This window comes from Otolemur garnettii, unplaced genomic scaffold (genome assembly GCF_000181295.1).
Source record: "Otolemur garnettii isolate 467f Iridium unplaced genomic scaffold, OtoGar3 scaffold00152, whole genome shotgun sequence".
NCBI classification, from domain to species: domain Eukaryota; kingdom Metazoa; phylum Chordata; class Mammalia; order Primates; family Galagidae; genus Otolemur; species Otolemur garnettii.
The window spans coordinates 212,305-226,296 of record NW_003852547.1 but is presented as its reverse complement, the minus strand read 5'-3'; the positions used below and the strand labels follow the sequence as shown (position 1 = coordinate 226,296).

General features: G+C 56.5%; 1 protein-coding gene across 4 annotated transcripts in view; it reads right to left on the bottom strand.

The window, feature by feature from the left end:
• Positions 1-252: 252 nt before the first annotated feature.
• Positions 253-13,992, bottom strand: part of ARHGEF1 (Rho guanine nucleotide exchange factor 1) — a 20,562-nt gene continuing 6,822 nt past the window's right edge. For 3 of the 4 annotated variants that reach the window (XM_012811179.2, XM_023518935.1, XM_023518934.1), the window contains exons 5-29: positions 12,754-12,852; positions 12,519-12,561; positions 12,012-12,258; positions 11,606-11,635; positions 10,768-10,867; positions 10,515-10,611; positions 10,396-10,431; positions 10,016-10,153; positions 8,798-8,903; positions 6,967-7,112; positions 5,109-5,255; positions 4,688-4,770; positions 4,373-4,498; positions 4,135-4,249; positions 3,916-4,016; positions 3,616-3,693; positions 3,356-3,431; positions 3,078-3,245; positions 2,407-2,494; positions 2,185-2,271; positions 1,801-1,868; positions 1,603-1,689; positions 1,023-1,186; positions 850-950; positions 253-623 (exon numbers count right to left, since the gene is read on the bottom strand). In XM_012811179.2, the coding sequence (XP_012666633.1) occupies positions 867-950; positions 1,023-1,186; positions 1,603-1,689; positions 1,801-1,868; positions 2,185-2,271; positions 2,407-2,494; positions 3,078-3,245; positions 3,356-3,431; positions 3,616-3,693; positions 3,916-4,016; positions 4,135-4,249; positions 4,373-4,498; positions 4,688-4,770; positions 5,109-5,255; positions 6,967-7,112; positions 8,798-8,903; positions 10,016-10,153; positions 10,396-10,431; positions 10,515-10,611; positions 10,768-10,867; positions 11,606-11,635; positions 12,012-12,258; positions 12,519-12,561; positions 12,754-12,852 (2,514 nt within the window). In that variant the 3' untranslated portion in view covers positions 253-623; positions 850-866. The remainder of the gene's footprint in view (positions 624-849; positions 951-1,022; positions 1,187-1,602; positions 1,690-1,800; positions 1,869-2,184; positions 2,272-2,406; positions 2,495-3,077; positions 3,246-3,355; positions 3,432-3,615; positions 3,694-3,915; positions 4,017-4,134; positions 4,250-4,372; positions 4,499-4,687; positions 4,771-5,108; positions 5,256-6,966; positions 7,113-8,797; positions 8,904-10,015; positions 10,154-10,395; positions 10,432-10,514; positions 10,612-10,767; positions 10,868-11,605; positions 11,636-12,011; positions 12,259-12,518; positions 12,562-12,753; positions 12,853-13,992) is intronic. The other variant, XR_002775668.1, reaches the window with a different exon arrangement.

The following is a 13,992-nucleotide window of genomic DNA, read 5'->3' as shown; positions in this document are numbered from 1 at the left end:
AGTTTACTACAAAAATAAAAGAACAGAGTGAGACAAGGGGCACCCAGTGTCAACCATGGGGCTTTGAGGGTAGGAGCTGGGAGGGAGGGTGTGGGGGTACCTGGGGAGTAACTGTTTAAGGAATGAATGAATGAGAAACCGGACAAAGGCAAGAGGCACAAAGGCAACGAGCCGGGTAGACTGGGATGTTGACGCCAGTCACGGAGGGTTCCAGAACCACACCAGGGCCCACCTTACCCTCACAAACACAGACTTCTCTTTAGATAATATATATTAAAAAATAAACCTCCAATTCAGGGTATAAAAACAGAGCAAAGGCACTTAGGGGTGGGGGGTAGAGGGGTGGCCCCCACAAACAATACTGAGATAGCCCGGGACCTGGGGGTCACTGTGGTGCCCACCCCGGAATGAAGCCCTGAGTCCTCCCCCAAGCAGAAGCAGGAGGGAGAGAAGACTGAGGCCAATGGGGACACAGTGACCCCAGCTGGGCCTCTCCCAGGCATGACCTAAGCAACAGCTCCCTCTCTTCAGGCCCTCGGGGTATGAGATGCTTCAGCAGCTGTGTGGGTGGGGGGGGGTGGCCCCCTACACGTCCTCTCCCCATTCCTCTCCTTGCAAAAGGCCTAGAGCATGTAGGAGAAGGGAGACAGGGAGAGATGGAGAGGGGGAAACAGGGAGCAAGGAGAGAGAAAGGAAGGTGGGCAGAAGTGAGAGGAGGTAGAACAGGGAGATTTAGAAAAGACAAAGACAGAGGGAGAGACAGTGGGGCTGGAGGGGACAGGAGCACCTGCAGTGCCCTCTCTGGCCCCTTCTTTCAGGGCAGCACCCACCCCTAGGTCCCCCACTCACCTGCCTGGACAGGGGCCTCAGGTGCAGCCAGGATTGGGGACAGGGTTCCCCCCGAGCTGAGACAGGAGGGGTCGCAGGCGGCAGAATTCCTCCTCCAACTCCTGGGGGGGTTACTAGTAAGGGGGGTCCCCTCCTTCCCCAGCCCGCTCAGGGTCCCCCGTGCCCCATCCTACCTCCAGCTGCTTTATGATCTCCTCCAGGCTGAGCAGGTTCTCCTGGATCTCCTGGGTCTGCGCTGGGCTCAGGGGGCCACCCCCTGGGACCCCATCCCTGTCTCGGGGAGGCCCTGCCCCACTGTCTTCCTCCGCAGGCAACAGGAGCTGCTTCAGGGACAGCACTGGCCCAGACAAAGGGGTGGAGTCAGGGGGGACAGAGGTTTGGGCTGAGGTTCAGAAGGGCAATTCCAAAGGGGACAGGCCAGGTGGTGAGGCCCAAGGGATGGAGGGTGGGCACCAAGCAAAGCTGAGCAAATGGGGTTGGGAGATTAAAAAGGGGTACAGAGATGGGGTTAGGGTTAGGACAGGGGCAGGAAGGCCATAAGGATGGAGATGTGTCCAGGAAGAGGATGAATTTAGGGTCAAGGAAGAAAAGACATGAGGCCACTGGAGACGGTGGTGCAGGCTGGGTGGGCAAGGTGCACTTGTTTTCTGACAGCTGGGCATACGGAAATTTGAAAGGCAGAGGCTTGCTCCAGTTGGAACAGAGGCAGTTTGGGCTAGTGGCTGCCCAGGAGGGGGCAGAACTGGTGGCTACCTTTCCGAAGGGCTGTGGCAGCAAGCTGGCCCTCAGGGCCTGGTCTGCAGAAGGGCAGGAGGTCATTGAGGATTCTCTCTGTCCGGGCTGGGTGGGGGAACAGGGAGGGTGCTCAGATCCTGCTTGGCTTCTGAAAGACACCTCTCATTACCCGGGACATCCCCAGCCAGTCCCTCCCCCACTGCCCGCTGGCCTCACCATCAGCTGGAGGCATCTCTCGGCCACCATTGCCGTTCTCAGAGCTGCTGAGGAGGGGTTCTCGGGTGCTGAGAAGAACAAGTGCTAGGTGACCCCACATCCCTGGCCCCAGGGAGCAACAGGGACAGGGAGACAGAGAGCTGGAGGTGGGGACATGGGGAGGTCTGGGCTCGAGGCCAGGAGACAGAGAGGCCCAGACAATGAAGGACAGAGAGGCCCGGAGATAGGAGACAGAAAGGGCCATGGCGAGGTTGGCACACGTACACACACATACATACACATACACACCTTGAGAGTTCGGGCTTGGGTTCTAGGGATACACAGGACAGCCAGCTCTGCCTCCTAACCTACTGAAACTCTAGCTCCCTCCCTGGCCCCCCTCACCTGCTAGGGCTGGGCCGGGGCTTAGGGCGGGAGGCAGGGGCAGGAACCTTTAGGGATCCGGCGGTCTCAGTGATGAGGGCACACCAGCTGGGGAGATAGGCCAAGCCCCTGGGCAGTTAGTACCCCAGGTCCTTTGCCAGGGCCCCCACAGCCCCTCACTGTCTCTGGGAGCTCAGAGGCCTGGGCCTCCCCACCCATGCTCAGAACCGAATCCCTCCTCACTTCTTCCGCTCCGACACAGTCTGTGCCACCAGCTCATAAATCTGGGCCTCCTGGTCCCAGGTAAAAATGACGTAGAAAGCCTTGTGATCTGCAGGAGGTGGGAGAGGGTGGGGAGAGGAGATGGGGCTCAGAGCGAGGGCCCTGCCAATGTGGACCCCTTCCAGAGCAGAAGCTGGAGGCTGGGGAAGCCCCCCAACCCTGGAGGTGGCACCATCAGGGCTCTCATGACTCAATTCACCCCTCAATGTCCTGCTAATAAGCATCCAGGGCTCCCTCCTCAGCCCTCCCTTTCACCCCCCACCCCATGGAATCAGGCAACAAAACCTCTAGCCACTCCCACCACAAAGCCACTCCCAGCATCTGTGGCCCTGGTGGACCTCCTAGGCAGGTCCCTTCTAGGCAGCATGTTTGCAAATCTCAATCCCTCCTCTCTGGGCTCCCTACCCTTCCCAAGCAGTATCAGAGCACCAGCCTCTGTAGAAACCCCTGGGACAGGTTCCCACTCACTCAGGAAACCCGCTTAACTCGGCGCTGCCCACACTACCTCAGCCATAAGGCCACCCCGTTCACAGCATCCCCTTCCTCAGAATGCCTGTTCCCTGTTCTCTAGAAGGTTCTACTTCCTGCTCATGGGGCAGCTCTGCTTAGACAAGCCTAACTGCCGTGCTCACCGGTGGCCACCTCGCGGGTCATGGCAGAGGTGAGCCGCAGCACAGGCCGCAGCATGGTCTTGCCATCCGGCGTGGGTGTGAGCGTCCGGCTGTGTGACTTGAGCAGCAACCGCTCATCTTGGCGCTGGAGCAGCAGCAGCAGGTCGTCCAGCAACAGCACGTGGACCTCTGCACGGGGTGGGGTGGGGGTGGGAGCTGAGGCACACACTGCCCTCCGTGAGGCTTGGCTCCCTGCCATCCCCCCACTTCCCGCCTGCTGCTACCAGCCTTGCACTCACCCACAGCCTTGTCCTTTGTCACCCGCCATGTCAGTGGGCCCTCATGGACCAACTTCTTCTTAGTGATGTCCAGATTCTGGGTACAGGAGACAGTGATGGACCACACAGGCGAGAGGTGGGAAGTGTGGGGATGATCATGGGGGAGGAATCACAGGGGCCCTGATGGAGGGCAGGGTGGGCTGGGGACTCTTGCAAAGAATCCCCAGAGGAGCAGGGCCAAGGTAGGAGTGGGGAGGGAGGGGAAGGCAGTCAGGGTGCACCTTGAACTCGCTCAGCATGGGGTCACTGCTTTGCCGAAGGTGGGACAAATCCAGACGCCGCTGATAATCCTTGAGACGCTGGGGGCAGAGACACCAGTGTTAGAGGGACAAGCCCTCGGTGTTGCGACTGACCCACAATGACCCCTGAGAGGAAGTTGCTGAGGGCCAGGCCAAGCCCTGGACACACAGACTCTGAGCGGACAAGCCAGGAGTCAGGCCTGACCTCTGGGCAAGCAGAGGTAGGGCTGCTTCCTGCCCACACACTACCCCCAGCCCCGCTCCAGCTACGCTGAGGCTCACCAGCAGGTCCTCCATGTCACGCACAGCTTGGTTGACGTGGTGCAGGATTTCACGGCAGCACTCAGCAGCTCGCTCCACTTTTTCTCGTTCTGTGGGCTCTTCTGCGGGCCAAGGAGAGACCAGCTCCAGTGAGCCCTCACCTTGGAGGCTCCTGGTGTGGCGCCCAAGGTGAGTGAGAGGAGAGCTGAGGCCCAGAGGAGCTGGCTGGGCAGGCAGTACCTGTGTTGTGCCCGATGCTCTGCAGGAGCAGGGGGTACTTGGTGAGGCGCTGCATCTCTGTGGGGATCATGTCCTTTAGCTGTAGGCGGCGACACCGTGGTCGGCTCTCCGCCTCCTGAGGGGGAAACAGAGCTGAAATGACCCAGGCCTCAGGCTCACCCCAGGGCTGGCCCAGCCCTCTCCTAGGAGTCTACGTCCCCAGGCCCCTTCTTCCGGGGATCCACGACCCTCACCTCACCTGTACAAAGGCACAGAATCGAGGTTCCTTGCGCTGTTTGGCTTTGAGCTGCTCTAAGGCAAATGACTGGCGGCTGCAGAAGCGAGAGGAGATTTTCTGGAACCAGGAACCCTCAGCACCATCAAACTACAGAGAGATTCAGGCCAGGGAGGTGTCTCAGGAGGGATGGGCAAGAATAGAGCCCCACATGGGAATGGAAGCCTAGCGCCAAAGGACAGACTTGGGGTCCCAGCCCTGGTACTCAAGCAGGGAGAACTTAGGACCTGGACCCTGGGGGCCCCGGGCAAGGAGAAGGGGGTGGCTGGGCACCCTCACCCGGGCCAGCAGCACATCTCCAATCTCTTCAATGAGGTAGCCACTGTCCTGTCTCCGCTTCATCAGGCGATCAAGGAACAAAGCTGTGAGGGGCAGTGAGGAAAGGGGGTAGGTACTCTGTTAGGCCCCGGAAGGTGGTGTGTGAGATGTGGTTGAGAGTGATGGGGGCCAGGTTGCAGGTACATCTGTGTCTGATCCTTGAGGCTGGTGAGCCTGTCCCCCACCCCCATGTGCTTAGATGACATGTCTGTCTCTGCCAAGTGTGAGTGCTGGGGGTCATGGTGGGTTGTCTCCAGTGTGGGAACAGAGGCTGCCCCTACAGGTGCTCAAAGAGAGCATGCTGGCTGCAGGGTTACTGCAGAGGCTGCAAATGAGGAAGACAGAGGTGGGGTGAGCAGAGGGTCTTCAGCCCTGCACTCACAATGCACTTCGATGAGCTCATCCAGGCTGGGAAAGATGTTCTGTAGCTCCTCCAGGGAGAAGAAGCCCCCATCCGCCATGGGCTGGTAGAAGAGGTCATGGAGCACCCGCAGCATGCGCACGTGGGCCGCCTCAGTCACCAGCAGCTCTGCAGAGCCACCAAAGCAGGAAGCATATGAAGGATAGTGCAGACTATGGGGGCAGTTTGGGGGAATGAGCAGGAGGGAATACTTCCCAGATGTTGGTGGGGGGTGGGGGGCTCTCTCTAGGTAGAGTCATTTGCTCCCTTAAGCAGCCACTGAGAGCTCCTCGAGACACTGCCTTTCTCTTTTTGCCATGGCAGCCAGCCAGGAGACCCATGGTCCTAGTTTATCTATCATAGGACATTTAGTGATAAAACTGGGAAAGTCAGCCAGGTGCAGTGGTTCATGCCTGTAATCCTAGTTGGGGTGGATTGCTGGAGCTCAGAGATCAGCCTAAGCAAGAGTGAGACCTTGTCTCTATTAAAAACAGAAAAATTAGCTGGGCATTGTGGACAGCACCAATAGTCCCAGCTACTCAGGAGGCTTTGGCAAGAGGATTGCTTGAGCCCAAGAGTATGAGGTTGCTGTGAGCTAAGACGCAATGGCACTCTACCCAGAGTGACAGAGTAAGATTCTGTCTCAAGAAAAAAAAAAAAAAAACTGGGAAAGTCCTGGGCAAACCAGGATGAGTTGGTGGAGCAGCCCCCCGTCACCCTGCCAGCAAGCTTGCAGCTGTTTTCGATGTCTAACTAACTGTCCAGCCATTTTCTCAGCCTCCGTTCTGGTGCAGTGATTCTCTCTCTGCATAGGCTGACAGCCTCAGATCCAGAGAGGGTACACGCATGAGTTCCAGGGGCCCAGAAATCCCCTGAGACTAAATGCATAATTTTGTGTGTTATGCATATTTTTCGGGAGAGAAAAATTGCTATGCTGTCCAATGTGGTAGCCACCAGCCACGTACAGCTCTTTACATTTTAATTAATTAAAATAAAATGAAAATTTAAAATTTAGTCCTCAGTTGTATTCACTGAATGTCAAGTGCTCAACATCCATGTGTGGCTGGTGGTTACCAGGCAGATAAAGTACATTTCCATCATTCCAGAAAGTTCTATAGAATAGCACTACTCATATTTTTATCATATCCTTGGAGGGATTTGTGACCCAAAAAAGTGTTCACCTACTGCCCTAACAATTCCCAATGAGTACCTTTCTAAAAGTAACTCTAAATGAGTTATGTTCTATTAAGTGACCTGTGAATAAAAGTTCAAACAAGCTTCTGAAAGTATTCTAATTCTGCCACTGCTCTCCCCTTATGTACAATTACAAAGCACAGAAAAAAAAAATCAAGATTAAAATGACACACCTACTATCTCTCCATACTGAGAGATAGTTCTCATACTGAGAACAACCCCATTAATGGAGCTTCTGTGCTCACCAAACTGCACTCAAATCACGTCATCTTCATGACAATGTCTGGAGGTGGGAACTAATAGTACCCACGGTTCACAAATAAGGAAACAAAGGCTTACACCAGAAATACAATTTTATGTACTGTTTCTGGCTCTTCACACCAGCATTGTCCTGAACTGCTAAAAGTTCTTGGACATGTCACATTGACAGCTGCATTCATATCCCATCTAGCAGCCATCCTATAATTTATGTAACCAATTATTCTCGGCTGAAACAATTTGACCTTGGAATAGGTTGGAACTGCCTTCAAGTCTTTCTCATGGTAAATACCACCAAGGTGAACATCTCTCTGTATTCATTGGCCTCTGCCTTTGCTAGAGCTGAACTGTGTCCTTGGCAACACAGGGCAGGCAGGGTGACACTCACCGCTGATGACCTCCTGCCGCTTCACCTGGCTCTTGGGGAGACTATGCAGGGTGTCTGGGGGTACAAGCTCCCGCCAGCCCGGAGGCTCTTCTGGTTCCAGCTCTAGTCCTGACCGCCCCGGCTCGGCCTCATCTCCAGGCTCAGGGCTGTGGACAGAGGTCTTGTTAAGGCCCCACCTTAGGGAACCTTTGATTCCTTAGTGTTCAGCCCCTTTGCATGGCGTCAACATTTGATGCTCCCAGGGTGGCCTGTGCTGTGGACCATCCCCAAATCTCTAGAAGTGTTCCACCCACTCCTTCTCTAAGGCCAGTGACCGCAGGTGGCTCTCAGTGACCTCCATGTCTGATGCCCATTTCTCTGTGACTCTGGCAACAACCCCCCTCCCTGACTCTCCAGGCTTCCTCAGTGGATGGTGGTGGAGGGGGGAGTGACCTACGTGGCTCGTCGGGCAGGGCCAAGCACAGCCGTGGCAGAGCTGGGGTCCATGTCCACGTCGCTTCTGGAGCGGCCCCCACCCCGGCCCTTAGCCCCGAGGCTGCCCCGGGAAGGCCGGCGGCGGTCACTCACCCGCAGGCTCTCTGAGCGCCCCAGACGCCCTGATAGCCTGGACCCCGAGGCCAAGGACAGAATCAGGCAGTGGCCGGAACCGAGATAAGGAGAGACCAAGACAAGGACAGAGATGAGGAGAGACCAGGACAGAGACAGAGACAGGGAAGACCAGGACAGGGACAGAGACAGGGGAGACCAGGACAGGGACAGAGACAGGGGAGATCAGGACAGGTACAGAGACCAGGAGAGACCAGGACAGGGACCAAGACAGGGGAGACCAAGATGGGACCAAGACAGGGAGAGACCAGGACAATGACAGAGAAAGGTGAAACCAGGAGAGGGACAGAGACAGGGAGAGACCAGGACAAGGACAGAGATGGGGAGAGATCAGGATAGGTGAGGAAGGGACAGGGATGGGCAAAGTCCAAGACAGAGATGGGGAGACCAGGACAGGGATCACATGCAACAGAAGAGAGCAGAGTCAGAGGAGTAGTGTGATTTTAGGGGTGCTGGGGGTAGCCAGGAGGGACACTGAAGCCTGGTGGGGAAGGGGAAGGGAACCCAGTGTGGAACACAAGACCAACCCCCTCCCTTCCCCATGGCAGGGGGATGGAGACAGAGGGAAGGATTTCCATACTTAGCTCTTCACCTGGGAGGGTGATGTCCCCACCCAGCCCTCACTGGGGGTGAAGGGGAGGGGCTGGCCATGGGGGAGGGAAGGGGCTGGAGAAATGGGGGAGGGTCTAGCCCTCCCGGCCGCCCAGGGCCCAGGCACCCACCTCTTCCACCTTCTGGGGAGAGAGGGGCACAGGGTCAGAAGTAGACCCAGATGGACTGACCCACTTCCCCACACCCACCACAGGGTCCCCAAAGCAGCAGCACAAGGACAGGCAGGGGGCGGAGCCTGTCCCCCAATTCTAAGGGGGACAGGGCCCCCCGGGTGCGGGTGTGGAGCACAGAGGGTGGGGCACTGAGAGGCAGGAGCAAGGCAGCAGCTCAGCTGGCAAGAGAAGGGGAAAGGAAATGGAGGGCAGGCAGAAGCAGAGGGGAAGAAAATCCAGCAGGAGAGGAGGAGGAGGGGAAGGAAAGGAGGATGGAGGGAGAGGAGGGGGAGAAGGGAGAAAAGATAAAAGGGAGGAAGAAGGAAGGAGGTGAGAAAAGAAAAGGGGGAGAAGGAAAAAGAAGGGAGAGGAGTGGGAAGATGAGGAAGAGCAGGAGAGGAGCGTGGGAGCAGACCCCATCCCTGCCCCGCATTGCTGTAAGCCTCCGCTGGCCTGGGTACCTCTCTGTCTCTGCTCCCTCCTCGATGCTTTCTGGGGGTGCTGGAGGCTCCAGGCTGGTTGGGCCCTGCAGGGGTGGGTCCCCCAGCTCCAGGGGGGTGTCAGCACCTACAAGGGTGGAGGGGGTGAGCAAGGCTGGCTCGTCTGCAGTGATGAGACCCAGGGCTTGAGTTTCCTCTACTATTGAACAGAGGGGAGTTGTAGCTGCCCCGTCCCTGGCAGACACCAAGTGGCTGCTCTGTACTTCCATGGGGGGTAGATATTAAGACTTCTGGGCCAGGCACGGTGGCTCACGCCTGTAATCCTAGCATTCCGGGAGGCCAAGGTGGGCAGATCATTCTAGCTTACAAGTTTGAGACCAGTCTGAGCTACAGCGCTACCCTGTCTCTAAAATAGCTAGGTGATATGGCAGGTGCCTGTTGTCCAAGGTAATTGGAAGGCTGAGGCAAGAGAATCACTTAAGCCCAAGAGTCAGAGGTTGCTGTGAGCTATGGCACCATGGCACTGTATCGAGGGTGACAAAATGAGACTCAAAACCAAAAAATAACAAAACAAAAAAACCCCTCTGAGCACATGGGTGTGGGTAGCTGGGAGCCAGGTAGGTGAAGAGGCAATAGCACTGGTGTGACCCCTGAGCCCGCCCACCCAACCAGACAGTAGCAATCCTGAGGCCAGGGACCAGGCTGGATGCCTGGCCACATCCTTGACCCCTCAGCTGGGCCTTTTAGATACAACCCATTTAGCAATAAGGAAATTTAGACTCAGAAAAGGGAGCAATTTCTAAGATATGATACAAGGAAACAGAAGAGCCAGGATCTGAACCCAGGCCTGGCCAAGCAGCTGTCTGAGCTCCAAGGGGCTGAGAGCCACATAGCCCTGAAGGTTGTGAGAGGTGAGGCTGATGGGGCCACAGGCTCACCATTCAAGGGGATACGGAAATGCAGCTCAGAGGGCAAGTGGCCTTGTGCTCAGACAGGGTTCGGAGACCTGAGGCCAAGGGGGCTGAGGGGAGACATGGCACCAGGAGAGGACAGGGTCTGGGAGGGAAGCACAGGAAGGGTACCCCAAGGGAAGGGGAAAGTTATTAGTAATGTTAGTGGCCAAGAGTAGGTGCCCAGAAGCAAGGGAAAGTCTGGCAGGGAAAGGTTTCTTTCTTGGGGGTGCCACAGGGGCCTGGCCCACTCCTGCCTTGCCCTGTGAACCCCCACCCATACTCTCACCTGCTTCCCGGTCTGGGCTATCCCCAGACAGAGAGTGCAGAGAGACTCCAGGGCTGTCCTGCCCAGGAGCCCCAAGATTCCGGTCCCGAGAGGGCATACCCAGGACTCCCTTCCGGTCCGTAAGGCCTGGCTTCTCAGCTATGGAGATAGCACAGGAGAAAGAAGGAAATGAGAGAACAGCAGATCCGACTCATGGCACCTGGGAGGTCCAAGATGCTGTGTACCCAGCCCCTCTTCCTCATCACCAACAGATCCCTCCTTTTCCCTCAGACCCAGTGGTCCAGGCTCCCAGCCCCCGTTCCCTTAGACCCAGGAGTCTAAGACCCCAGCCCCTCCTCCTTTAGTCCCCCCAGTGGATGCTCTGGCTACAAGTCTTTTACCATCAACCTCGCCTTTGAGGTGTCGAAAATCTGGAGCTGAAACAAGAGAATGGGACAGTGAGGGGCTTGTGGTCTTGGGACAACAGGACAGGGCAAGGCAGAGGCCAGGACCACCTTACCCTGGGGTTCTCCCCGGTTCCAGCGGGCAGCATCCAGGATGCTGCTCAGTCCTTTTTTGGTCTTGGGAGGTTCATCTGACCGCCGGTTCCCCATCACCTATGAGAGGATGAGGGGCAGGAGGGACCTGAGCATTTCTGAGACACCAACAAAGTGGATTGACCCCATGTGTCCAGAGTTATGAGGCTCTCTTGGTGGGGGGGCGGGGGCAGGGGTGTCTCTGCAGAGGAAAGGACCAGGCACTGAGGGAAGCACCTTTTTCCGGAAGAAGTTCCTCCCCGACTTCTTGTCCCCACTCTTGGTCCGCACCCCAAGGTGACGCATGTACAGGCCGATGGCATTGACCACAGCAGCACTGTGGGGAGGGGAGGGGTCCATGAGGGCCCATCAGACACACAAATGCGCACATATACTGTCCCTAGAGGCAGAGACCCAGCTTTTACTTGCTAACCCCACAACTATTTCATGTGAGTCCCTGAGGAAAGAAGGTTTAAAAAGACAGGGTCAGTGGCTCAAGCCTGTAATCCCAGCACTCTGGGATTGCTTGAGTGGATTGCTTGAGCTCACAGGGTTAAGATCAGCCTGACCAAGAGTGAGACCCTGTCTCTAAAAAAGAAAATAGCCGGGTGTTATGGCAGACACTTGTAGTCCCAGCTATTCGGGAGGCTGAGGCAAGAGAATCACTTGAGCTCAAGAGGTTGAGGCTGCTGGGAGCTATGATGCCAGGATACTCAACCCTAGGACGACTGAGTAAGACTCTGTCTCCATTAAAAAAAAAAAAAATTAAAAAGACAGGGTTTAGGACGTTGCTCAATGCCTAAGCTCCAGAGGTCCAGGGTCCCTAGCTCCTCCTCCCTGAGACACAGGAGTCTGGTCCCCAGTTCCCCCTCCCTCAGAGTCAGGGGTCTGGTCCTCAGCCCCCTCCTTCCTCAGACACAGGAGTCTGGTCCCCAGCCCCGTCTTCCCTCAGACTCAAGGGTCCAGGGCTTCTAGCTCCTCCTCCCTCAGATATAGGGGTCCAGACCCCCAGCCCCTCCTCCCTCAGACACAGGCGCTCACATGCCTCTCCCCACCATCCTCCCTTCTCCATCACCTCTTTTCTTCATCGGTAGAGATGGTATGTCTGTAGGGAGAAGAAAGATGTACGTGACAAACTTGCTAAGCCTGGGGCCCTTGCCACCTAGTCTGGAGGCTGTCTTCCCCTAGGATGGGCAGGGAGAGAAGAGGTAGAGAGGGGGAGATGGTAGAAGCCAGAAGTGACTGGAAAGGACCATTATAAGTGGGAGGAGGATATCTGGTCTGGGAGGATGGGACCAAGCACCAGACCACAGATAAGACCTGGAAACAGTAGGAGGACCTAGATGCCAGGCCTGGGAGAAGGGTCACCCTAAATGCTAAGAAAGGGACCCTGAGCTGAAGAGTGAGCCCACACACCAGAGATGAAATGTACCGGAGGCAGCGGGGTGCCCCAGTGGCTGGGGAGGGGCTGGCCCACTCACTGCATCTCCTCCAGGTGGGTCAGCAGCCGCTCAGCTACATGCCGCTCCCGGGCCTCGAAGCTGGCTCTGTCTCGCCCAACCCAGGCCTCCAGCTGGGCCAGCTCCTGCTCCCAGGGTGTCATGCCCATGAGCCGCTTGGAACGGAAGTCCTCTAGCTGCCGACCCACGACTGCCTGCTGGCTCTGCACGACCTCCTGCACAAACCGTCGCTGGACATCCTCGGATAAGAGGTCAGGACGTGTGCGGTCTGCAGGGACATGCGCAGCCTGAGGACCAGCTCCCCAGTCACTTAGACCAAGGTCCCCACCCATCCTTGGACTCCAAAGGTCACTCTTGCTTGGGCTGCTACTGCCAAGAAGGAATGAATGGGTCTGGGCTGAAGAAATGAATGAGTCTTGGCTACTCTCGAAGAGCAGGGGAATATGGCCTCCCCTGCTCTCCCCACCCCACTGTGTGCCTTCTGGGAAAGACCTCTCCCCCACCCTAGTTCCCTCTTCTTCATCTTACCAAGTTCGAAGGCCACACTAGGAGGAACGGACACCCGCAGAACCTGCCCAGGAGAGAGACTGAAGTGAGGGAGGACAAGGAGAGGTGGACTGCAGCCCAGGAGGCCTGATGGGGAAGGCCTGGACTGGAAGCTGCCCCTGAACAGGCTGCCCTCAGCCAGGCAGGCACTGGGGCACACAGTGGCTCTCAGGGCTAGGCAGAGTGTGGGTTACTGGGGACTTGTGAAGTCTCTCACCGCGGTCTTATCCAGGAAGCTGTGGCAGAAGTCAAGGAACGCCTTCTTGACCTCCTTGGGGCCCAGGGAGCTCAGCACGTCCGCATGCAGGCAACAGAGCTACGGGCAACACAGGGCAAGTCTCTTCTGCATCCCTTCCCAAGCCACACTCTCTTTTTGAAGTCTATGGGGTGTCCCAGCCTCCTGGCCAGGCCATGGCTGTGACTCAAATGCTCATTTGGTAAGCACTCCCTGATCTCCATGCCCACCCCAAGGCCCTCACCTCCTCTGCTCCCTGGGGCCACTGTGAGCATTTTCTGACTTTTCTATCCTGTGATACAGCTCTCTGTCTCCTCCCTATAGTGAGGACAACTGTGACTACTGGCTCTAATGAGGGTTTAGCATGTACCAGATGCTGTCCTAGACTATACCTGCATGAACCTATGCAATCACAGCCACCATCCTTACCTCCCTTTTACTCAGGAGAAGACTGAGTTCAAGAAACTTGCTAAAGGTCACCCAGCTAGTAAGTGGCAGGGATTCAAGTCCAGGCAGCCTGTCTCCACTACACCTCATTACCTAGAAATGAGGTAAGCACTGTGAGGGCTTTTTTGGGGGGGGGGGTGGTAGATTGATTCATCTGTGTCCAGACATGACCCAAAGCACAGTGAGGGTTTAGTAAACAGACAGGAGCACAAGTGGGGCTCAAGCATCCCTTTATCAAGCATTTCCATAGGCTGCCTAAGTGCCAGCCCTGGGCTGGGCAATGCTGCCAAAGCAGTGGGGACTGCAACTTGTGCTGGCTCCTGGGGACTCTCTCGTGGTAAATGACTTAGTCTTAATGTGCTCGAACTCACTCCAATGAGGAAGGAACTCTCTCAACTTCAAGGTTATAGGAAATCTGTTCTCCCCCCACAAAATAGAGTGCCCAACAGGGAGCAGCTCAGGGAGCCACTCCCCTCCTAACCACTCCCCTAAGCTGAGGAGGTGAGGGAGCAGCATGAAAATAAATCTCAAAATGCTGGGGCCTGTGTGGTCACCTCCAGCAAGCCCTGAGGGTCCCTAGTCCTCAGTTTACATATCTCTAAAAGGTCACACCACTCAGCACAGTCCCTAAGCAGAGGTCAAGGATCTGGAGTTCTGTTCTAGAAACCCCAGGGCTCAAGTCGGGGACCCTTTGCCCAGAGGGCCAGAGCCTCCAAGCCCAGGAAATACAGACAGGGGAGACACTGACAATTTCCCCATTTTCTCTCTCTCTCT